This window comes from Grus americana, chromosome 5 (assembly GCF_028858705.1).
Source record: "Grus americana isolate bGruAme1 chromosome 5, bGruAme1.mat, whole genome shotgun sequence".
Taxonomy (NCBI): Eukaryota; Metazoa; Chordata; class Aves; order Gruiformes; family Gruidae; genus Grus; species Grus americana.
In genome coordinates this window covers 13155103-13180981 of record NC_072856.1, presented here as the reverse complement: position 1 = coordinate 13180981, position 25879 = coordinate 13155103, and the positions used below count along the sequence as shown (strand labels likewise).

Here is a 25879-nt window from a genome sequence, read left to right as displayed (position 1 = left end):
CGTGTTGGCTGTCACCAGTCACCTCCTTGTTTTCCATGTGCCTGAGCATAGTCTCCAGGCGGGTCTGCTCCATGATCTTGCCAGGCACGGCGGTGAGACTGACCGGCCTGTAGTTCCCTGGGTCTTCCTTTTTACCCTTCTTAAAAATGGGGGTTATGTTCCCCCTCTTCCAGTTGGCGGGAACTTCACCAGACTGCCAGGACTTCTCAAATATGATGGAGAGTGGCCTGGCCACTTCATCCGCCAGTTCCCTCAAGACCTGCGGATGCAACTCATCAGGTCCTATGGACTTGTGCACCTTCAGGTTCCTTAGATATTCTCAAACCTGATCTTCTCCTACAGTGGGCGGTTCTGCATTCTCCCAGTCCCTGCCTTCTGTGACCTGGGCAGTGTGGCTCAAGGATTTGCCAGTGAAGACTGAGGCAAAGAAGTCGTTGAGTACCTCAGCCTTCTCCATATCCTGGGTAACCAGGTCACCCGTTTCATTCCGGAGGGGACCCACATTTTCCCTTGTCCTCCTTTTCTGACTAACATACCTATAGAAGCTTTTCTTGTTGTCCTTGACATCCCTGGCCAGACTAATTTCTATGAGGGCTTTGGCTTTCCTAACCTGTTCCCTGGCTGCTCGGCCAGTTTCTCTGTATTCTTCCCAGGCTACCCGCCCTTGCTTCCACCCTCTGTAGGCTTCCTTTTTTTGTTTGACTTTGCCCAGGAGCTCCTTGTTCATCCATGGGGGCCTCTTGGTGGTTTTGGTTGGCTTCCTCTTTGTTGGGATGCATTGCTCCTGAGCTTGGAGGAGGTGACCCTTGAATATTAGCCAGCTGTCTTGGGCCCCTCTTCCTTCCAGGGCTTTGTCCCATGGTACTCTACCAAGCAGATCTCTCAAGAGGCCAAAGTCTGCTCTGCTGAAGTCCAGGGTAGTGAGCTTGCTACACACCCTCCTCGCTGCCCTGAGGATCCTGAATTCCACCATTTCGTGGTCACTGCAGCCAAGGCTGCCCTTGAGCTTGATGTCCCCTACCAGGCCCTCCTTATTGGTGAGAATAAGGTCCAGCATGGCACCTCTCCTCATGGGCTCCTCTATCACTTGGAGGAGAAAGTTGTCATCAACACATTCCAGGAACTTCCTGGATTGCTTGCGCTCAGCTGCGTTGTCCCTCCAACAGATGTCAGGGCGGTTGAAGTCCCCCATAAGGACCAGGGCTTGTGAGCATGAGGCTGCTCCTATCTGCCTATAGAGGGCTTCATGTGCTCCGTCCCCCTGGTCAGGTGGCCTGCAGCAGACTCCCACTATGATGTCCCCTGCCCCAGCCCTCCCTTTAATCCTGACCCATAGGCTCTTGGTCAGCTCCTCATCCATCCCCAGGTGGAGCTCCATGCACTCCAGCTGGTCATTGACATAGAGGGCGATGCCCCCTCCTCACCTGCCCTGCCTGTCCTTCCTAAAGAGCCTGTACCCTTCCATCCCAACACTCCAGTCATAGGAGCTATCCCACCACGTCTCTGTAATGCCAATAAGGTCATAGCCTTCCAGGCGCACACACGTCTCCAGCTCCCCTTGTTTATTCCCCATGCTCCGTGTGTTCACGTAGAGGCATTTCAGTTGTGCCCCTGATGAGGCTGACTTATTGGCTGGGGTGCCTGGGATTCTTTTGATGTATCTTCCCAGTGTTACCCCGTTGGTTCCTGTTCCATCTGGAGCCCCTGGCTCATCTCCTCTAGGCTTCGAGCGTGCTGTAGTGCATCCAGCACGTCTCTGAGCAGTAGGCTGAGGGCCCTCGCCAGCGCCCCGTCCCTCCAACCTGGGCACATCGTCCCACAACATGTTGCTGGCAAGCCTGATGTTATCCCCCTCCCCCTTCAAGCCTAGTTTAAAGCTCTGTCGATGAGCCCAGCTAGTTCCTGGGCAAAGATGCTCTTCCCCCTTTGAGAGAGGTGAATCCCATCAGGGTTCATCAGGCCCAGTGCCGTGTAGGCCGCCCCATTGTCAAAGAACCCAAAGTTGTGGCATTGACGCCAGCCACGGAGCCATGCATTTACAGACTGCATCTGCCTGTTCCACCCACCACTGCTGCCCTTAACTGGAAGGAGGGAGGAGAATATTACCTGTGCCCCTGAATCCTTCAGTGACTGCCCTAAGAGCCTGAAGTCCCTTTTGATCGCTTTCGTGGTATGTGTCTCTGCTTCATCCCCACCCACATGGAGGAGCAGCAGTGGGTAATAGTCAGAGGGGCGTACCAGGCTGAGGAATTTCCTAGTGATGTCCTTGACATGGGCCCCAGGGAGGCAGCAGACTTCTCTAAGAGGAGGGTCTGCCCTGCATATCAGGCCCTCTGTACCCTTCAGAAGGGAGTGCCCTACGACTATAACTCTCCTTTTCTTCTTTGTTGGGGTGGTCATGACATGAGGCATGGGCCTTTTGGGCCTAGGTGCTACCTCTGGAGTAACTTGACTGTCATCCATATCCTCGCTCGAGTGGCCTTCCACAGCCAGAGCCTCGTACCTGTTGCACAGGGGTACGTGGGATGGCGAGGTGGGTGAGGAGGAGAAGGTTCGCCTGCCATGCCAAGCGTGGACTTGTTTCCATTCACTCCTCTCTTTGAGGCTGCTGCCTTCTGCCTGGTGAGGGGAGGATACAGGGTCCCCTTCACTTTGGCTTTGGTCTGTTAGCCGTCCCTGTTTCTGCCTCAGGGAGGGCAGAGCTTGGCTCCACCAGTCTATCTCTCTCATAGTAGCCTTTCAATACTTAAATGGGGCTTATGAGAAAGACAGGGACAGACATTTTAGTAGGGCCTGTAGCAATAGGACAAACCATTTTATGAATCTCTCCCTTCTGCCTATTCTACTACTTGTACACCTTCAGATCAACAAGTTCTGATGCATCAATGCGGGAGGGAAAAAAGATACATTTTTTGATGTTCCTTTTGAATGAAAAAGAAAATGTAAGCCGGGCTCTGCCTTCCCTTGCCCTTCTGTAGTCATTCACCTTCAAGGGAAGAAAGCTAAGGCTCCTCTGCTGGCATAGAGCTTAGCTCCAAACAAGTTCTCAGAATAGCATTGCTTTGAGCCAAATGAAGAGATGTCCTGCAACATCAGACAAGCATTCTGGGGTAAATGACTAGGACAGGTGGTGGGCAGGGCCTTGTCCTTTTTAAGATTTATTTTAAATACTTCCATTTATGCTTTTGGGTTCAGCACCAAGAGGAACCTTCAAACCTCTTCCCCTCAGCCACACAGGCCTGTGAGGCAGGCAGACTAGGGAGGAAAAATAATAGCGAACTTTTTAAAAAAAATTAAATACAGCTGCTTGAGCCTGAAGTGGCCAAGACTCAAACTGCTACTTCCTTAATTGGGCATCGGCAAGCCTGTGGCTGCTCCAGATGCACTCCATCAGCACTGCGCAGCAGAGGAGCGCCGGAGGGTTTACCTGTTGTATTCAGAGACAGGGAGCCAGTCCTTGGCATCAGGAAAGCAGAACTGAGGGATAGCCTTGAGACGCTCCTCTGCTTCACGCATTTGCTTGGTTGGTCTTTCTAGCTGCGGGGGAGGAAATTGAGGCTCAGTCAGTTACTGTTAGTGCCAGCTTCACAGCATCTCTCAGGAGCAGGGGTTACTAACGAGCTCTGAAGAGCAAGAGCCCATCGGCTTGTTCTTTATTTGTGCTTGGTAGAGTGAGGCGTGACCTCAGGACAGGCTTATAGCTCCTGGTACAATAGAAAGAATCACTGCTGATTTTTTTGTTATTATTTTTTAAATTGCCCGAAACTTCCTTGTTGCACAATGACCACTTAAAACACAGTCCTCACTCAAATTCCTTTCTGCTGCAAGAGCACAAAAGAAATGCCATAGATCAGCAAAAGTCTTTCCATTGACTTCAGTGAGTTTTGGAACAAATCCTAATATAGCCAAAATGAGTTAGAAGTGAAATATTTAGAAACTGAATTTAAACACAGTCTTTAAAGCACCTATCATCAGGCCAAACTCTCCAGCACTGGAAAAGATAAATTTGTAAACAGGGAAAGCTTTCAGTCACCTCCTTTATGCCCTTTGCTTTGTAACTGATCGCTTTGGAAAAATTATGAAAGCTGAATTAATAACTCCACTTAAAAAACAGATTTCTATTAATTTTCCCACTTAGTCACTTTATTGATCTTAGAATGTACTGTACGTAAGAACTTTGCTTTTACCTTGGGAAACTGATATGTCACTTCTGGGAGGTAAGTGTTTTTAGAGGGCTTCTTTTTCAGCGACACTACCACAAAATACTCAAATAACTCCCGTTCCTGCCATTCGATCAGCTCCAGTTCCAGGGTTCGGTAACTTGGAGCCCTCTTCAGCATTGACTGGATGTGTACTAGACGCTGAGTATGAGCTAGCATTTAAAAACAACAAAAAAGAGACAGATGGTTACCTGGGACTGTAACGTGTATGTGTAAGCCACAGCCATTCACAAAGGACTTTCAAATTGCCAGCGTATTATTCCAAGCATGTTCTCCTTTCAAAAGCAAACCTTCATACTGTAGTCTCCTCTACTAATTGCGCCCATAAATCAAAACTCTTTCCAAGTACTGAAGTGATGCAACACTAAGTCACTGAAATAATTTGCAGTTCATAACTGTTACCCTGCCAAAGGTCTGCTTTTTCTTCTCACTTAAGACTAGATTATAAGCCTTGATATGGGTGTGCAAATGCACTAGGGCCTCCAGGGTGACACATCCCAGGCCTGACTTGGACCTGGTTTACATTGGTGAAAAACAGTTCTGTGACCTGTTCTTACATAACACAGCTTTATGCTAAGAACCACTGAAGGTGTATTTTCTCCTCGACAGCATAGGCATGGTCCATACAAGCCATGGAACGATCTCCAGGGAAGGAGAAAGGAAAGAGGTGTGAGAAATGCCTCCCCTATAGGATTGCTTTGCTTGTGCCAAGTCGATTGAGGGGCAATCTTAGATTCATGGTCACATTCAGTCCTGATTCAAAGATATGCCTTGATTCAGTGACTTGTCGCTAGACATCTGTGGTGGACTAGTCAGTAACATCATTCCCAATTCTGGTAGACCAAGAAGTGAAAACATCTAAGTAAAACCAGCTTCCCACATGCTCTTCCCCACCTCTTCATACCAGGCAAATGAATTACTAGCAGCACACATCAATCTCTTAAGGCTATAATCACTTACACTGCCCACAGTTTGCAAAAGGCAGACTGTCCCTTGTGGTGGGGAAATAAGATGTCACAAGCTCTTGATCATAGCAGTAATTAATTGACAGAAAGAAAGGAAAACCCCTTGATGATCAGCTGTTACACAACTGGATCAACAACACAAAAAATAAAAATTATTTTGATAAAGCTCTTGGGTCTTGATATGACTGCACAACCAGAGAAGCCAAATCCCAAGAAACAACCTGCCTTGTCCTGCCTTGAGACAGTGTCCTGCTGGCCAGTGCTTCCTATTTGCAAGAGGTGAAACCGAAAAGCCCACCCCAACAGACTTGACCCAGTGAATCCTGTTACGCTACACATGACAAAAAGGTCTTTGGTTCAGGATGCCCTGAGAGCATCAACATAAACATAAGGTCACACAGGAGCAGTTGGTTAGGGAGCCATCAGAATGAAGATCCTCTGTTCCACAACAATGGAAGAAAAAGCTTCCCAGTTTCCAGTGAAATCAGAATATCCTCCCAATATCAAGAGAGAGGCAGGGCCCTGTCTGTCTTCTTTCATGGGCTATGAGCAAAAGCAAGCTCTATAATTTCTGACACAAAGAGAAACAGAACTGAAATTGCTCTTGGGCTGGCACTTGTCTAAAAAGGACCAATGAGTCTTTTTCTACACATCACTGTACAATGCTGCATACAGCTCGTTTTGGGCAGTCCTACCACCACCTATCTGGAACAAATCTGCTTCCCTAAGACATTTTTTTCCAGCAAGTTTTCCTGTATGAACAGTAAGCAGGTGACATCTGCAGTAGATAGACGTGAATGCTTGCCCCTTATAACCACAGCTCCACACTCTTGGGTTTTTTCCCTTCACTTACTAACAACGTGATAGGTTTTTAGTAATAAAATCTGTTGTTGCTGCCTTAAACTTTTTTATAGTTCTCTCTGTGTATCAGGACTCTCGAAAATGAGGGACTAATTTACTGGTCTGGCTGAAGCGGAGTTTGTGCAGGTGCTGTCCACTGATAAAGGAATTTCTACAATTTGGAGACTGCAGACCTATAAAAGAGTGTAAGAACCACTATGCTGGATCAGACTCAGAATCTCGCCTCCAACAGCAGCTAGCTGTAAACACTTAAAGCAGTGTATGAGTAAGAAGAGAGCATATTTATCCAATCTCATCCCTCTAAGTTTGCACCCAGTAGTCAGTCTGGAAAACATCAGCATCTGTGAAGTGGCTGACAAAGCAAATCTATCAAAGGTCCTGTTCTTCATTATATGACACAGTTGCCAAATCCTTGTTAGATCCTCACAGCTCATTTTGTCCTTGCTTTCCACATTCATGCTCCTGTGTTGGAAACTTTGTGAGCTCTGCAATAATGGAGTTAGCATAGTTTGGGAAGAAAAATATGGACAGGAACAAAGTGCAGTAGCAGGAGAATGTGCGTTGATAAGGTCTGTGACAGTGGCTGACTAGAAGGTATTGAAGGCCAATCCCTTACCTTTAAACCTGTCATCCGAGTCACTCTCACTCTCGCTGTTCTCATCTGCAGAGGAGACAGAGGGATCAGTTAATGCAAAACCAAAGCAAACATAAACTTAGTTTACTGTGGTGAAACTGGGAAAAATCACGTCACACTGAACTTTGTGATCCACGCATGCTCTCTCCTCAGTTTTAAAACATCTTGAAATACACAGTTTGAATGACTCCTTAGATTGTTTTCCTTGGATTAAGTTTCAATTTTCCTTGAAAATTAGAGCTTCATTTTGATGCAAGTGCAAAACTCATTCTCTATTACGGCAACTGGTTGCAGTGAGCCCCCATCTGTGCTAAGCTACAGAGGTGAATGTGCCATTTGGAAAATGGATTTTAATCCTTCCACTTCTTTTTCAGACTTTAAATTTTTTGGGGAAAAAAAAAAGTTATGCAGCATTTGAGAAGTCAAAATAAGCCTTAAGAGCTTTGTCTGTCTGGGCAACAATTTCAATCACCAGAACTCACCAGAGTGAGTGAGAGTAACATGCAAAAGTAACCTTATGGCAAGATGTATTTCTGAGATGTACTTGCATTAAAGCTCTATTGTACTCCTATTCCAACCATGGCCTGAATTTCTTTTTGGTCCTTGCTTTTCCAGAAACAGTCTGAAACGCAGTGTGAGTTATATTCACATGACAGGAAAAAGCATGAATAAATTACAAGGTCAAAACTGTGAATTTTAGACAAAAGTTACAGATGCAAATTACTCCAAAAGTGAACCAAAGAAGAAGCTGGATAAGTCTAGCTGATCATGGGATTAATAGGATAGACAATGCTGAGAATCTCAGTTATTTTTAGCTCATCCCCATTTTCTCCTCTTGCAGACACAAAGTTATCATTGTTCATAGAAGAAAGCTCTAAACAAAGTAGAGCCTGGGGTAGATGTGGAGGAAAGAAGGGAATCTGTTAATCCTGTAACACTCAAATGGATTCACTGAACTGTGATGCTTGTGTCATACCTCGTAGGGACGCTGTCTCAATATTGGACATAGAAAGTTTCTTCAATCGTTTCTTTCCTCTTTTTGCACTGTAGATGGAATTGATTCTTTGGACAAGCTGCAAAATAAGAAAATGAGGAATCAGTAAGACCAAACACTTTTCTGCCAGGAGGCTTTTAATTAATCTGTCCAAACAAAGAATTTGACCATGGATGATAGGCCAGCTGAACCCCCCAAAGCACGTTTCTTATCTCTCTCATTTGTTTGAATTACTTATTTTGAATCTCACTCCTTTACCTATGGATGTATTTTAAAAAACAATTAAATAACTCAGAAACCTAAATCCCATTTTCAAAAATCATGTAGACATTTGTAACAAAAGCACAATGAGCCTGAGGATTCAAAGGTAGCTGTTATCTTCTACCACCTTGTTCCTCTCTCTATGCTATTGCTTGTCTCTTCACTTGCATTGTCTAAGTAACAGTGATCCATTAGCCATATCCAACTTTGCCAAACTCTCATGGAGCTTAAGATCATATTCTTATTTTGAATATGAGAGTAACGTGTGCTATCACCTCTCTGAACTGAGATTTTAGTGTGTTCAGATAAGCACAGAAGGAGATGGCCCTAACTTTTTAAAGCCTTTTCAGGCACAGAGTGAACCAGCTGCTTTGAAGCTATATCATATCAGCTGAGGATCTGGCCCATATGCGCTTCCCCTCCCTCCCCCTTCCAACTCATGCTGTACTTAACTTACTTCAGACATGCTGTATCTACTGTCTCCAATCTTATCTACAAAAGTATTTTGAAGTTAGCTACTTTAACCAGCACTGGCCAGAATTTTAACTCCTGGTAATCATCTTTATGACTTCCCTCAGGAGGGCTAATGCAGATAATAACTGTCTATCCAAAAAAATCTGAGATGATGGAAAATTTTAATGAGATAACTTGTGTTTAGAGCCTTCACCAAGAGGTTGAGATTATGAACTTGTAATTAAACAGAATATAACAACTTCTGGAGAGCCATAAACATGTAGCAATTTAACTTCATAATGTTTTTATGAGTCAGGAATAGTATATTTCATTCCATAGCAGCTTTACTCATAGAACTATAATACATTTTGCAAAAGCTGTTTTACTTCAGCTTGCAGAGAGAAATAAACTCAGTGAGAGAAACTAATTCACCGTACACACTGTAGAAAGTCAGTAACAGAGCACAGACTGGAACAAAAACTCAGGTAACTCCTCCAACAGAGGAAGAGGGTCTGGCCCAGAACGGACAGTCTGAAGTGTTAAAAACCTCATTGGTTCTCCCACTTGAAGCGTGTGCCAGCCCAGAAACTCCTGCATGTAGGCACTAAACAAGGCATCAGGAACCAGGAGCGAGGAGCTTTGCTGGCATTTTTCACTCCCCTCACTGTGCTGCTCAGCGCTTTGTCTGCTTGAGCTACTTCACCAGCGGTAAAATACCTGCACTGCGGTGAGGAAAGCCCAGATGTTTAAAGCATTTGGATATTGTTTCGCAAAGCATCACTGGGGGTGGTAAAGAACAGGAGTTTCTCAGGTTTGAGTTTTTCCGTCTAATAATATTTTCTCAATAAAAAACCGAGATTCTCCAGTAATATGTGATTCTAGGAGCTAGACTGGTCAAAAATAAAAATCATCACAAGATTTATGGTAAACCTATGAACATTCATATGCTGAAAACATAATTTCACATAAGGAGAATGTCGGTCCTTAAATCTAAATTTTTTTTAAAAAAAAGGTACAAAACTAACAGCCAAACTTTCCAAGTTTTATTCAAAACCAAGTAGTAAGCTACTCTGTAAGTTACTCTCTAACTTACTTCACAGATGTATGCTCATTTGTGCAGTAAAATAGTATATTCCAAGAAAGTATAAATATAGTAAATATTAAAGATGTAGGATTAATTTCCTCTTGTTTGTTTCCTGCTTAGACTGAATTTCAGACAAATTGACAGGAACATAAAAATCTCCCTCTACTCATAGTATTTACAGCCATGCACTTTAAAATATGCTCTCTAATAAGAACAGGAAAGAGCTGAATATACAGCAAAAATCAACTTTGTTCACAAGCCAAAAATAAATATATTGGCAGTTCTCCCCCTCCACCTCTGTTGCCACTGTACTAGAAAAAGTTTGTTGGGGTTTTTTTGTTGTTGCTTGGTGGCTTGGGTTATTTTCACATCCCATTTTGAACTGGAAAAGTCCTTGGAAATGGAAAATTAATTTTTACTTCAAATCCATCAAGACAAATGTGTTATCAGGATGGGGTAAGTTGTAAGTAAATGAAGGGAAACATATTAGGCCAATAATAGTTATATTCCTGAGACCAGTAAACAAATGATGGGGAAAAAAACCACTTCAGATGATGCTGCGTTTTAAATAAAAATTGCTTGGCCATCACCCATTCAAAATCATAAAGTTAGGTACACAACAATGCTCTGGCCCACAGATCTTAAGGAAAAGTGTGGAAAACAAAATTGGCTTAAAATCCATTCTGTGCAAAGACGGCAATCAGATGTTTGCTACTGTTGGATCAGGGCTGAGTTATCCACTTTTAGGGAAGGGATTTTCACAGTATGGCTGTATGTAAAAAAGGCGTATGTCTTGGTTCCTGCGAGTTATTGTTTCTGGTTTGATCTCAATTTTACTTTAGGATACAAAAGGAGCTTTCAGTGATGACTAAACGCTGGATAAAAATTTGCAAGCTCTTGCAGATGGGCATAAGTCTGATCACCCTGCCAGTACCTTTGGGATCCTCCTGGCCCGCCGTGTAGACAGCAGCTCACTTGTGGTACTCAGGCTGTCCTCATTGAGGCTGGAAGGGGAGGAGGGAATGCCAAGCTGAGCTAGCAGCAGCATGTCATCGTGGCTGTGCCGCTTGGGCAGCCGTGGCAAGCGGTGGCTCTTCCTTTCTGACCAGTTCCCGATGCGCAGAGACTGGCTGCTGGGCTTCGAAGGTAGCTGCAGGAACAAGAACAGCTTGAGCTCTTCCCCTCCTCAGCAACACTTAGTGCAGAAGCAGCTCTTTGTGAGTGAGTGGTGGCCACACAAGGACATCACATCAGGTGAGCCACTGCTCTGCAGGATATGTGCGAAGAGAGGGTTTAAGGTCAAAATGAAGAGACAGGGGTCAATATCTAAGATTTGAAATTCAAAAAAAAAAAACCACAAACCAATAGTACTTTAGCTTTGGTGCATTTCCATGCACCCACACCACATCAACTCTATCATCCTTCAAACCTAACTTAAAGGCTTGGGTGACATCACAACACTGACTCGATGTGCCTGATCCATCTCTTTCACTTGCAGTAGTGAAAATCAAGAGCAATTACATTGAAGTTGCTATTTTATCCTAGAGAAAGTAAGTAGAAATCAAGCTTGCTGTATTTCCATGGTGTTAAGATGTTTTGAGATCTGCCAATGTGCAGAGATGCAGTTACAGCTTTGTCCTACATTCTCAAATAATTCCCTTTAAAACACAGAACTGTTGTCATTGCAGGGGGAAGGGAAAACCTCCGAGAGGATTAAGCATTAAGTAACAGCTATTTTTGAAAAACTAGGGCTCTTATGGAGCAGTCCTTCGAGCAGCTCTGCCCAGCTCCTGGGAAGGTTAACTGGCAGGCTGGCAAGGCTGGGTCCCTGCCTTCTCCTCCCAAACACAAACACTATAAGGAGCTTAACCAGCACACCTAGGAAAAGTACTATTATGTCAAACAGTTGTCAGTTGGCATTTGCTAATATTCTATTAGCAGTATTACGAGCTATAAACCTGCAGCAATAAATGTCCCATTTGTTCTACTTGGAGGGCTTACCTATTACAGCGCCACACTATCTGGGATTAAGCAAAGGTGTTTCTAGATGGGTGCGTTTTGCATCACAAATACAATGTCATCAATAAAACATTCTTTTTATATCTGATGACTTCAAAAATTGAAAATAATGAATGGGAAAGGAGAAGACAGCGGGATTCAAAATGACCACAAGGCAGTGTTTCTGAGGTCTTTGCTTACCACAGGTTAGCATGCCAGGAAAATCTGCAGTCCTCTATACATTAGCGAAAGCAATTATTTTTGGAGATGATCGTTGAAAGCCTGCTGACCTTCTGATCTCTTCCATCTTGTTTATCATCATCCATGACTGAAAAGTCATGTTGCTAATCCAGCTATGTTGCTAGGCTGGAAAAACTAGGCGATAAATCGTTGCCAAAGCTGCCATTCCTCAGGAAATTGAGACTTTTCTATTTCTGGACATTGGAGAATTACCCAGGCCCACAGTTGACCTGCTCTTAGTGTCTCTTTGCTTTATATATCAGCGCAATGACAGCGCAATTATGGCAGGACTGAGTCCTGGCAGGAAACTCCTGGCAGCATTTCAAAAAGAAGCTACCAGAATAAAGATAGCCCTGTTGCAAAGATACCAGAGAGTGCTTATTTACTGAGCAACATTACAGAAGTCATTTTAATCCATGTATTCTTTGGTCACCCTGTGTAAAACAGAGAACAGTGGACAATATCTTACTATAGACCTATATGGTTCCCACCTTAATGGTACACACTGTTGGATCCTGTAGAGGCTACACAATTCCTGTTCACACACACAGAGCCAAGAAGAATTGTTATGCCTAGTATGTCTCTCACTACGAGGTTATCTTCATGGCTGCAGTTTCTGTTTCTCCTTACTCTACCTGATTACTACTTTCCACTTGTTCACTTTTCAGCAGCTTTGCTGAAAACACTCCACTTTCACAAATGATGTGCTAGATGCATACAAAGAATCCTGGTGATACTTCTTTTGCCTCTTGGACTGTGATGCTCACATGCATGCAAAATAAGTGAAAGAAAATATATTGTTTTGTTCTAGGTCTCTTTACAAGACAAAAGTGTAAATCGTTGTGACCTTTTGTTCAGCTGCAATTTTTCTGTTGATTCAGTGCAAAACAAAGTTCCTTTAAAAGGTGTTTTGAATCTCAAAATTAAGTATGTGATGAAATTTGTATTTTTCCTTATGAACACAATGATCCCATAAACAACAAAGCAACCTGGTATTTCATAGCATTCACAAAAAACAGACTGCTTTGGAAAATTCACAAGATGGAAATCTGCAGAGTTCCTGGTCTTTTACTTTATGCTGCAAACACAACTTATGTAGCCTTGTTAAACGCAGACAGTCAGGTTTTTCTGATTATTTTATTATTCATTTATTGATTGGGGGGCATACTTGGCCTTCTCCATTTTACAATAAAACACGCCACGCTACATACTTCACAAGAGCAAACTCATAATAGGCCTCACGTAACAATACGTGGGCAAGATTAAGCAGCTGACTTAATCCTTAAACACGGAGGCAATTCACAAAGAGGTGCAGCCATACAAATAATTTAGGGCCAGAGTCAGCTCACAGACAACCGGTGGAAGGATCCTGCTTAAGCTCATCAGGCCGCAGCCAGCACAAAGAGCCATCAGCTTCTGCAGTGCAGCGCTGAGAAGCCGAGCAACAGCTGCCAAGAGCATTCCCAGCAACGATTTATGCATTCGATTGCACTCTTTTTCCAGATACCCTCTATCATTCAGTACGGCTGCTCTTCCTCCTATGCCATGATTGATTTTCTTGCAAAAATTTTAAATAAGCTTCAAGAACAGAAAGACCGGTGCCGTCACGCTGTTACCTGGGGAGGTGATGTGTATTTCCTGTCCTGCGGCGTCCACATCCTGTGCAAAGAATCTAGGGAATTCTCCGAGAGCTGATGGGATTTTCGGCCCGCATGACGGGCTTTCAGCTCCACATCCTCATACGGGTTTTCCTTGGGTGACTCGCCTTCACGTTTTTTGGGGGTTTTTTAAGAAAAGAAAAACAGACAGGAATGTAAAGTTAAAAAAAAAAATAAAAATCATGTGAACCAAGTGAAAGGCTTTTAGAAAAGCTCCTCAGCTTTCAGCATGACTCATCCCTTTAGCTGCAGCTGGAAGTATTTGGAGGAGAACTTGGCTATGAGGTCAACAAGTTTCTTTGTGGGTTTGTTTCTTTTTTTACTTTTTTTTTTTAAATAAAATGCAAAGGTTTCGCAAGACGTGCTTCTGAGCATCCACAGCTGTGGAAAATTTATTGATATATAAAAGCTAAGGCACATAACTACTTTAAAGTGTATCAGTAGATTTTATAAATCTATAGCAGCCACTCACGGGGTGAAATGAACAGCAATAAATAACTGTTCTCAACATACCACCCTTACACACAATAAGACAACTTTTATTTGATGCTACCTTCATTTTTCTCTTCCTCTGAGAGAAGGCAAAGAAAGAATAAACACTTCAGCTCAGCAGTGCCAAGAGAGAAGACTGGAAAATGTAAAAGATGAGGGAAGAATTTCTGCCCCGATCATACTGCTTCCTCAAAGTGTTCTTTAAAACATATCGTGCCTTCTAATTAAGCAGCTATTAATTTCAATTTATGTAAAATTAATATCTCCTAAAAGGAAACTCAACCTGCCAGTAATATATAGAGGCCTGAACAGTTAATCGGTAAATATGATATAAATGAAAAAGACATGAAAAAGCAGACTACAATCTCTAGATTTTTAGCATTTGAAAAGCAGAACCAAAATTTATAGTCCAGATTTAAGTGAGATTCAATACCCTTTGGCAGCCTAAGGACCAGCGGAATAACTCACCATCTTCTCTCACTGAACTAAGCAGCATGAAGATGCATGAGTGCCATCAGTAAAATGAACATTTTGTATCCATTTCTTCAGGCAGTTCATAATCAGCAACCTGTTTAGAACTTCAGCTTTTTTGAATACAGGGTCCTTCCAGTTTTCCAACTGTCTTAGGCAGAAAATCATCCCCAAAAAAGTGATCTACTCAAATTCAAAACTTGAATTTGCAAAAATTTGAAACATGCAGGAAGTTCAAAGCTTTTGAGCCAACCTGCTTTTTTTGTTCTAGACGGAATGTTTCCTCATTGTACAAAAGAAAATAAAAGTAGTTTATGCTTTCTAATTTATTGTTAAGCCTGGAAGCGTGAGACTGATTCATCAATTATAGCGATAAAAGTTTTTGCTTAGCAAGTTCACTTATTCACAATACAATTAAAAATAAGTTTTGCTTCAGTAGCACATCATACTAAGATTTCTAGTTAAATATAAGCACAAGAGTGAATGTTTTAGCTTTGTTTTAATTAGAAGCCTGAATAACTGCTGCTCTTGAAGAATGTTTGAATTGGCAATCACAGCTTATTATTTCATCCAGAGGGAATCTGATTCTAGAGGCTGCGCTATAATCATAGTCAATTCGCATGCTGCCTGGAAAAAGCACCTTCAGGTGTGTGGGGTACTTAGAAGAAAGACCTTTTGATTAATGCCATGAACAGGATAAATCTTAAGCAACAAATATTCCTACAAAAATTTAAAGCTACAAATGTTCTGGGAGGTCTATGTGATTGATTGATTCCTTCTGCAGGAAGAAAAATAAATAGATACTGCATACTAATTCTGTTACTTGTAAATTCTAGAGCTCTAGATATGATAATCATAACAACAATAAATAGCCAACTTTACAAAATATTGTTAGTTACTCACAGCTAATTGGACTGTACTAGCATAATAAAATTTATTGTAAGCCCAAGTCAAGTACAGGTCAAGCAAGCATTTTAGAATGGATTAACAGATTTCAAAATAGCCGGCTACGTGAGACAGTGCTTAAACATGCACTTCCATGTGAAAATAAATGTTATTACATTAGTCTGCATAGTATCCAAACTCCTGAGAAGAAATAAGCCCATCAGCTGAAAAGAAACCTTTTTTAAAATGTAAAGCATTTAAAAGTTTTAGGGTGATTCTCTTTCCAAGACACAATGTAAAACAGAATTGCTTGAACCCAGTTAAAACTCAACATTACTAATGTTGACCTAAAATATTAAGTATAGAAACAGGCCCAGAGAAGTCTTGGATGAGAGAAGAGGGAGGAGCAAGGAACTATGAGCAGAGGCTGCTTTTCTGACTCAGATTCTCTACCAAAAGAAAGCTTGGGCCAAATTCCTCTTCAGTGTAATGTGGAGGTCATTGGAGGCACCACAGGGATTTTAACCCTTTCCCTAGAGCTGTGGGAGTTTCTTCAGATGATGGGTTTGCTGTTCAAGAACACTTGGTTTCTTTTATTTTTCTCATTTGCTTAAAAATCAAATTATTTCAGGGTGGGTTTTTGTTTTGTTTTTCATTTTGAAAAGATGCCTTGAGACCAAATATGCCTCACCTATTTTTTTTTTTCTTAAAAAAGAATAACCCCCTTCCACACCAAATCTCTGATAATGAAATAGTCTGATGAATCTGAAACAACTTGGTTGTGCTGATTTGGCATTTGAACCAAGTATTTGGTTCAGCCAGTGAACGAGAAGAGATAATTTATTTGTCTAGGTCTTCAGCAATTTTCAAACCTTAGACAACCACCATTTTTTAGTATATATGCTCTCCCTGGTAGATGAGACACAAAAGACCAGATATGCAAAAATATCATTTGGCAGCCCAGACAGACTGGTTTCTGTACAGGTGACAAGAAACCCAAGATGTCAAGCAAGCTGAAAAGATGTGTGAGGATACCCTGAACTGCCCTAGAGCAGCATTTAACCCCATCTGACTGCACAGTGACTCCCTTCTGTGGATGAAAGGCTTCGGAACTGGTGGCCACAGCAGATGTGGGTCCCACAGCGGAGGGAGGCTCTGGGGAAGACCTGCGGTGGCGGGTGCTACTGCTGTTGCAGTAGCACAAAAATGAGGAAAGTTTCCATATAGCTGGGCTGGCTCAGAGGTTTGTAGCTTTGATCTCTCCATTTCACCCCAACACCATCACTTCTCTAGTCCCAAGACCCAGGCAAGGAATGTTCACAAGCTGCAAGCTGCAGTAGTTTTGCATTCATTTGGATTTGCTGCAACAGGAAAACACATTTACAATGAAAGAGCAAGGAAGCATCCTTGTTCCTTCCATATGGATGTCTCTATTGGAAGCCAAAAGGAGAAACATTATACAGTATAGAGGCCAGGCCCATCTTAATGAGGCTAATCCAACTGCCACACAAGACAACAGCAGACTATCACTGACTTCAAAGGAAGCTGGATCAGACCCCCAGAATGCATACGGTCACATGAAATAGCAAGTCTTTGGCAAATACTGTCTCTAATCACTATTCCTGCTTCCAGATCATTTCCCTTTATAAGCATTTTTTTCCAAGTTTCCCGTTCTCTTGAATTCTACGTACCAAACTGCTGAGTTAGGACATTTATCTACACGACATTTATCTTCAGAAGATCTCACAAGCAATTTAATGATTGGTCCATAGAGGAAAGAAAGAAAAAAGAAAAAAGAAAAAAAAAAGATAAAATAACCAGGGATCTTTAGAAAAGTCCTAAGGAATACAGTGCCTTGAGCTTAAGCATCGATTAGTTTCCTCCAGTGATTGCAATTCCTCGCTCTGTGATGCTCTGCGAGTCAGCCCCACCAAGTCCTGAGGCAGCACACAATGTTCCTCTGCTCAGCCTCTCACACGTGGCAAATGGGAAGCAGAGGCAGACTCAGCAAGCCGATCTCACACTGAGAAAGGAGTGAAAAGTAAGGCTGAGGGGAAAAAAAAATGCAGGCAGACACTTCTCTATAAATGGCAGAAAGCAGGGAAATGAATAATTTCTTTCTAGATGGGAGAAATAATTATCAAAGGAATGAAGTGATTCACCAAGCGCTGATTATAACTCCTGCCTTTTGCACTGCCAGGAAGGGAGAAGAATCGAACAGCAGGTATACACTAACGGAAAGGGCTCGTCAACTTGTGTTAACTTGGGTGCCTAAATTAGGAGCCAACATTTGCAGAAGAGATAATGTCTCCAGAGGGTGATGCTGTGTGCCCAAGCTAAAAGCCTTCCCTGGTGGCTACATAGAAAGCCCAGGCCCAAGCTGAACCTCTGATGCTTGTGGCACCTATCCCCTCAACCTTTTGCAGTGTTTGTGTAACAACAGACAAAAGGCGTAACATCAACTCCTTTCCACACATAATCCCTCTGATGGCACCTACAAACTCCTGAACTACCTTTTTTGCCCTCTGCCCATGACCTCTGTTCAGTTGTAGCTACAGCCCAATTCATCCAGCTCACACACATTTGGTGCACACAAGCCTTTGCAGAAGATTAAAATAAAATACAACAGGACAAGGAAGAAGCAAGCAGGGAAGGGTGGTTGGGGAATTCTGCTTTTGCTGCCGTTGAAGGGAAAGCAGTGGGAATGGAAATGAACCTCTGAGTGCAAGAACTGCATGAGGGAAGAGCAGAGGATTCACGGGCGGTGCAGACTTACAGCTCCCCAGCATCTCTGAGCACTTAAGTCCAAAGAACTGCTCAATGGTGAGGATCCAGGTGCGTTCATTGCAATGCGTATGCATTATTCATTCATTTTATTTGTAAAATTACACAAATGCAGATTCACACCGCCAGCGCTGGAGGAAAACTTAGCCACTGGGATGTTTACGAGCATGTTCAGATCAAATGGATGAAAACCGCAAAATCTCTACACTCTCGTAAAGTATCTGAGCTTAGATGTTTAGTACATAGATGAGGTCTTTCAACATCAGATAAGCTGACACTGTGCATCTCAGCTGAGGAATTTACCCCAGGAATCTGTAGAAAGAGGAACTATTTCAATATCAAATTACAGCTAAGGCACATTATAGCTGCTTTGAAAAACTATTGCTGAACAGTAGTAAGTTACAGACCATTACTTGCTTATAACCCTACCACCCAGTGTATGAGCTCAGTACCACATTCTCAGAAAAGTAGTAGAGCATCTGCAACATGCAGAGTGACAAGACTAAAATGCAATCGGCCTTTTGAGCCTTGGTCCATGGAGTCTGTAGACAACAGCCTGTGCTCCCTGAACTTTCCCAGTTTTCCTTTGCCTTGCAATAAGCAGAAGAAACACTGCAGATACTTTCAGGTCCCGGCTTTCTCTGCAGGGACAGCAAGAGCATAGAGTTGTAATTGTAGCAAAGCATTAGATGGAGTAGAATTAGCATGTCTGATAAATTAATAAGAAATTTCATCCCTAAAAATCATCCATTTAACACTCAGTCCAAAATCATGTGCGTGAAAACTTCTGATGAGCAACTGTTAGCACTGTACAGCATCAGCATGCCTAAACTGCTTGCACTTCACAGAGGTTTAACCCTCCTGACTTCAACACAGTCTCTGAGTTTAAAATAGGATTTGGGCGAGCAGCCTCATGGTCATTTTACTCTGTTTTACTAACGTGCATGAGCGACTTAAAAAAAACAGGCGATAAAGCTGACAAGAGACTGTCAAAAGAAGCTGTAGTGGATGGTACAGCTGTGAGATGGATTCCACAGAGAAAAATGGGGACTAAATAAAGCATGAGATGATTATTAAAAAAAACTGAAATCATGTATCCCAATGCAGCAACAAAGCAGCAGGCTAATCATCAATAGGATCAGACAGCTAGAGTATTTGGCCTTTCTTTGACAGGCCCATATGGATACTGTTTGATTTAATGTGCTTTGGCTGCCATTACCCTACAGTGTCTGTTATTAAATTTGCCACTATTATACTTTCCAAAAACTCGCATGCTTTTTAGACTGTGAGAGGCAGACTGGGGGCGTGGAAGAAGACAGGAACATAAGTTTCCCTGATCACTGCCTGCACCATCATTTTGCATTGATCCTAGCTCTGTCTTTACTATCCAGAGACCTCCTGGTAAGGGTCTGACTGAAAACCCAAAATGTTTTCAGAGAAGCAAATAGCACAGCACCGCTGGCAGAGCTGCAGTCTCTTCAAGTTTGCTTCAGCTTCACAGCAGCCCAGCAATTTCAGTTTCTCCCAGATCTGTACAACCTTTTTTATGCGAGATGATAATATGACAGACAATACTGTGATACGAAAGCATGACAGGCGATAACGTGGCGTGTGATGATGGGATTTTACTGGAAAGATCAGCTCGCTGTCTTTCTAACCTTTTTCCATATTTACTGGAAGAACTTTGTAAATGTTCTAATTTGAAAGCAATGTCAAGCTGGAACATCTTCCAACTGGACCTCAGTCATCATTTCTGCAGCTCTTGGCACACACAACGGAGGATTCAGTAAAACAGCTAAATCATTCCATTTGTTACATGACATGCACTATGTCCAACTTAAATCAGAATTCAAAACAACTAATTGGTTTAGGAGAGACAAGATGCCTTACCAGGAGGGATAAAGGGAGTGACGTGCTGTTCTGGACTCCACAGGGAAGGCTAAGCCACCAACATTACCTCCATGCTCAGGATCTTGCTTGTAGGTCCACACCTGCCTGTTTTAACTGCTCAGGCACCCACCTGGGTTAGGGTGCCCTGACACTCTACTTAGTAATGCTGATTTCAGACATATTGCTCCACCTCCTCTTTTATGACTTCTGACATACTGGGAAATAGCTCAGAGACCCAGATTCGTCTGTTCTCATTTCTCTGGATGACCTGTTAGTCACAGATCTTCAGGGAGAAAAAGCATTTAAATCACTTTCATTCTTCTTGGGGAAAAAAGATGTTTTAAATGAGGGCCAGGCAGCTGTAAGAGCAAATGGCTCTTGCTTGGACAGAGCAAATGGAGTTGTGCAACATCAAATTAAACACTGTCAATCTACAACGCAATATGCACAGCCCAGCTGGGCAATGGGTCTCCTACACATCTATGTAGTGTCCTCTTAGAGGAAATCTCCACCTGTTCTACTGTGTCCAGCACTCTGAGGAGTTACAAACAGAGTAAGAAGACTTGCCTTGTCAAAGATTTCTTCCATTATATTTAATTTCTGAATTGTGAGTGCAGTTTCTCTTACAAACACAAACTATAATTTACATGGTTTTACTTAGATTTTCTCAAGTTAATATTGTGTCCTTAACCTCGCCTTCACTTTACTCATTCAACTTTTTTTGGTGATAGTAACAAGTGCTTTCTTCTAGATGTCAGGTGAAAAATGCCTTAGAGACACCAGAGATTAAATAACAATATTCAAGTATCAAAACTGCATTTAGGGGAACAGACTGGAAAACTGAAACCGTATGGTACATATGACAGGAAATACTGTTGTCCACAAACACAGCAGAAACAACCGTCTCGGACATCTCTTAATACTATGATAGTTTCTTGAATGCACACAAAGCCAAGCATGGTTTCCCCAACTGGATTCACAAAGCCACATCAATTTTGGTCTGATTAAAGATTCATTCAAAACCACAAGAAGCAAAACAATGTTAAGTTTACTATGACTGCCACATTCCTGTGAGTGCTAGTACAGAAGATGAATGAAGTCCACATGGTTACTTACACATGGAATACAGCTCTGATTAATATTAGGAATGTGCATCCCTTCATACAACTGCTTCTTGATTAATGCAGAATGAACTGTTATGTTCCAATCCAGTATTTGTCTTGAACTTAACAGGCAGATATTTAATCTATTAAAGTGTACAAAAATATTACAAAATTAAACAAAGTGTCTGGTTCATAATGTCACAGGATTTCAAAGCACAATCATTTTTGGTTTTAATGTACCTTAAAACTTTTTTTTTTTGTTTTTTTTTTTAAAGTCAGCTCTCAAAATAACATAAATTACCCATAACGGTTCATCACTGTCCTGGTCATTAAAGAAAGAAACCATGTAAGGGCACCAGGAGAAAGACAAAGGTTTAGTGTGCATATGCATCAGTTGAAGAGATCATGTAATAACCTCAAAACCAATGACTCTAGCCCTAGCACTTACATGCTTAGAAGCTGTATTTTGATCATTGTACTAGTCTGAGTGAGAGCACTCAGTACCCCACACAGTATCTTGTAGATATCTAACATTAAATATGCTTTTTTTTTTTTTTAAGATACGCTCTGATAGATAATTCGCAGCTTATCCACAGCTCTCCTCTGCTTTCCAGCGACGGAGAGATGTCCTGCTGAGGGGCACCAGGCTGGGGGACACAGTGACAGACAGGAGAGCTGGCCTTCTGTCCTGGGGGACCTCAGCAAGCTGAGGGAATGGCTCGACAGGAACTTTGAGAAGTTTAGGAAAGACAGTCCCACATGTGGGTCAGAATAACCCTGCAGCAGTCTGTGCTGGGGACAACCAGTGAGGGAGCTACAAAAGGCTTAGGGTCCCCCTGGGCAACGAACTGAACAGAAGGCAGCAGTGCGTGCCTGTGGCAAAGAAGGCCAACCACACCTTACCTGCATTAGCAAAAGCGTGGCTAGCAAGTCATGGGAAGTGGTAATTGTCCTCTGTTTGGCCCTTGCAAGGCTGCATCTGGAGTATTCATAGTACCAGAGAAGCATCAACAGACTGGAGATAGTCAAGAGCAAGGCTGCTAAGATGGTTGGGGCTGGAGCATACAACATAAGCAAGAAAAGGCTGAGAAAACTGGGACTGTTTAGCCTAGAGAAGTCTGTGACACACCAACACACCCACACCACCACCCCACCCCCCAAATGCTGTCTTCCACTGCCTAGAAGGGGGTTATGAAAAAGGCAGAGACAGGCACTTCTTGGAGGTGCACAGTGAAAGGATGAAATACAATGATCACAAATAGCAACAAGGAGAGTTCTGACTGGATAGAGAGAAAAATTCCTGCACAGTGATATCAAGAAAAAATTCTTCATGGTGGAGGTTAAGCTGTGGAGCAGGCTGTGCAGAGAGCTGGTGGAACCACCCTCCTAAGATATTTTGAAAACTCAACCAGACATAGCCCTGAGCAACCTGATCTAACTTTGAAACTAGCCCTGCTTTGAGCAGAGGTTGGACCAGCTGACTCCAGAGTCCCTTCCAACCTGAATTGTTTTTTATGATTCTGTCTCACAGTAGAGTGCTTAGAGCATTGCTCAAGATTCACAGCCCTTTTTTTGTGTGTTTTAACACTTACTTGCATTAAAAGTTTTAATTCTACAGGGAGTAGAACAGGAGGGGGCTTTATGAAATTTATTATCACAGTGACATTGTTTTAACTACCTACAAGCTTTTAGGGAGGCAGGAGATTCAACCAGCTATAGACAAAAAACCCACTACCACCTTTAGGGGACCTGTTTGCAAAGAAAACCCAAAGCAGCAGTGACAGAGCCCTTCATAGCTTTGAAGGAGATGTAAATCTATAAAATAAACTCACTCTTGCAGACACCTGGTTTGCATGAGTACACAAGTGCTACTTAGGAGACTGGGGTCTAGCACTACTAGTATAAATTATGCAGATGTGATACACAAAACTACCATAGTTTCTTTAAAGCCAGAGATCAAACTACTTTGGCTTGTCTTTAATCATGTTTGACAGTTTATAACAATTACACTGATTTGGTAGTCCCCCCGCACTGCCTGTATTGAATGAAGTGCTTTGGAAAGAGGTTGTTAAAAAGCAGTACAAAACAATGAAGTTCTGTGTTTGTCCACAGATCTGAATTTTTGCATTCTCTTCCCACTGCCCTGCCAAAATGCCCAAATTCTAACATGCAGGGAAGCTGGCTAATAGTTCCCCTGAGTTTGAAGAGCCCATTATGACTTTGTTCCACTGAACCCAAGACTACTTCTTATTTGAAGAAAGCTTCTTACCAGCCCTGTACATTTTATTTTGATATTTAACAAACCAAAGCAAGGAAAAGAAGCATTACCACCTAACATCTGGGAGCATGTTGAGAGATCCCGAGCAAAGGTGAGCCCTGTAATTATTGCACAATACATTTGCAAGTGCGAATTGCACAGTAGTCTGACTGTTCGTTGAGAAAGCCAATGATCATATAAGGATGCTCTCCACAGGAAAAAAAACTTTTTAGTATCTACATGAGCTCTCATTTTTATTAACAGACACTGAACAGCAGCATTTCTTTGTGTTCTGAAAGTGTTTTTTTGAATGGTATAGAGGGAGAGTACAGCTGAAAAAGGAAAGAATAAATTCCTGTTTTCAGGAAGCTGACAAGTCAGAGACAGAATTTGGGTATAAGGACAAAGAGCCCCAAGCTGCAGTTTGTGGCCACTGTTCCTTGCTATATCAACTGATACGACCAAGAAGAGTTTTGTTCTAGTATCTTTCTTTGCCCTTCAAACATTTGTAAGCAGTATTAGAGTGCCTCTGGTCCTCCTTTTTACCAGACTGAACAAGCCCAACTTGTCAGTGTCTCTTCAGAGGACATGTGCTCTCGGGCCCCTGACTATCTTGGTAGATCTCCAGCTTTCAGTACAAAAAGATTCATTGTCCAAAGTAAAATGAAGTACCCTTTGTATCTGTTGTAGTAACACAATACTGAAAGAGTTAAAAACAATGCAGATATTCATCACTTGTGTGGAAACTCTGTGCTCTGAAGAGCTGCCCAATTTTCGGCAATTATAACAACTTTTTTGATGTTAAAAGAATGTATGCGTAGGCCATACATTTCCTTCTAAGACCAAAGGAAACATGTTTTTCTTGTGAAGCTTAATCAAAACAGTGTTTTTGTTGTGCATTCCTGATGACTCTATAGCTAAAGGAAATTATTTTTTCTTTAACCAGCAACTGGGACTTGAGACCAGGAATGGTGCTACAAGCAAGTGTTTCAGGGCAGTCCACACAGGAGTCCTGAAAAGCTCAGGCTGACTACACAAGGCCTGTGAGGTTAATCTTGCTATTGGATAGTTCTGTAAACACTATCTCAACTTGAGTTCTTTACATTATTACACCATTCAAGGATTCAAGCCACAGCCTTCACAAAAATAATGATTTGGTTCTTGAAAAGCATGGCAAAAAGCTGACCAGTCAGTCTGTTTCTAGTACCACGCGATGAAGTCCAAAAGAATTAAGACCTCCTGCAGGCAGACTGAGAGATATGCTTGCACTGATGCACCAAACCCATTTACCCTCCATTTAGTCTCTCTTTACTGACAGAACTGAATGTTCTTGCACAGGCCATATGTTCAACAATGCACGGCCTGCCCACAACTGCTCAACATCCCGCTGGGAGCCCACACACTGTGACAGGTTCTTACCTACAATGTCTTCATAGGCATTTTCTTCTAAAGTGCTCTTGGATCCAAATTTATGCTGGCTCTCAGTCCCATTCTCAGTTGGGGAAGGAGGGTACAGGGATTGAAGACTTGACGCATCCTCAAACTCAAAGGATTTTCTAAAGTTTAAATCAATAAATAATTAGTAACTAGAATGCAAAATGACTCAAACATTTAGCTAAGAATTTGTTTGCTAAGAAATATATATAAAATGACAAAAAAAAATTACACATCATGCTTTAAGGACTAACTTTTAGAGGACCCCAAGTCCTGTGCTCACAGCAGTCTTTTAGTATAGCAATCTGTGACACTTTTATGAGGTTGGAAGTATTGTTATCCCCATTATGCAGACAGGGAGAAAATACCAAGAAAGTACATGATATTTTTCAAAGTTTACAGAGTAAGTTAGCAGCACAGTCCTCAGATTAGAAATTGCTTTGCTCTTTCCAGAGGCCCCAGAAACATGTGGACCTCTCTCCTCAAGAAAGACATTTCTCTGGAAAGCATTCCTCCACCAGGTGCTCTGAGACACATAGCCCTTAGTTTGAAAACACGTATCTTGAACCTTCAGAAATTTTCCTGCATAAAGGTCAGCGTACAAATGCCAAAGGCAGACTGATGTGAAAGTCATCCACTTCCCTTGCACACCCTGTATCAAGCACTGGCAGCATAGGACAAAGCATGGAGGAAATTAAGACTCTCTGGGGTGGATGAGCAACCCAGGCTGATGGCTGGGGGCCTGAAGGTTCAGGCTTCCTGGCAGAAAGGTGAGGGGCAGCTGGGTCAGACGAACCCCCACAATTTGTCTCCCACCCAGGGATTTGAAGGAGAGGTGGTTCACTGCCTCTCACCCACACCTGTTCCAGTGCTGCCGAGCAGCTCTGCATGGAGGAGCCCAAACCCTCCCCATTTTCCAGTTTGCTTAGCGCTTGTTCTCTGAGGCAACATCCACACTGAAGCTGGAAGGTGCATGGTTTGCACTGCCAGCTGTACAGGGGCTAGCGTTCATTGGACTGATTTAGTGCTGAGGGTGAAATGGTGTGAAAAATGGGCTCAAGTTGCAGTGTAAATCCCAGGGTGCTGTAAGGCTTGCAGAGACTGTGCCGATGCCCATACTTTACTCATTGATACCCAAACTGGATGAACTGTAAATCATCCTGCCCTCAAATTCCTTTCCTCTTCTCCCCAGCTG

General features: G+C 42.5%; 1 protein-coding gene across 8 annotated transcripts in view; it reads right to left on the bottom strand.

Moving 5' to 3' along the window:
- DENND2B (DENN domain containing 2B) overlaps positions 1-25879 on the bottom strand; it is a 180683-nt gene that overhangs the window by 44011 nt on the left and 110793 nt on the right. For all 8 annotated transcript variants that reach the window (XM_054826884.1, XM_054826883.1, XM_054826885.1 and 5 more), the window contains 7 exons: positions 24670-24806; positions 13327-13475; positions 10407-10622; positions 7657-7753; positions 6663-6707; positions 4188-4372; positions 3428-3537 (listed from right to left, as the gene is read on the bottom strand). In XM_054826884.1, coding sequence (XP_054682859.1) covers positions 3428-3537; positions 4188-4372; positions 6663-6707; positions 7657-7753; positions 10407-10622; positions 13327-13475; positions 24670-24806 — 939 coding nt within the window. The remainder of the gene's footprint in view (positions 1-3427; positions 3538-4187; positions 4373-6662; positions 6708-7656; positions 7754-10406; positions 10623-13326; positions 13476-24669; positions 24807-25879) is intronic.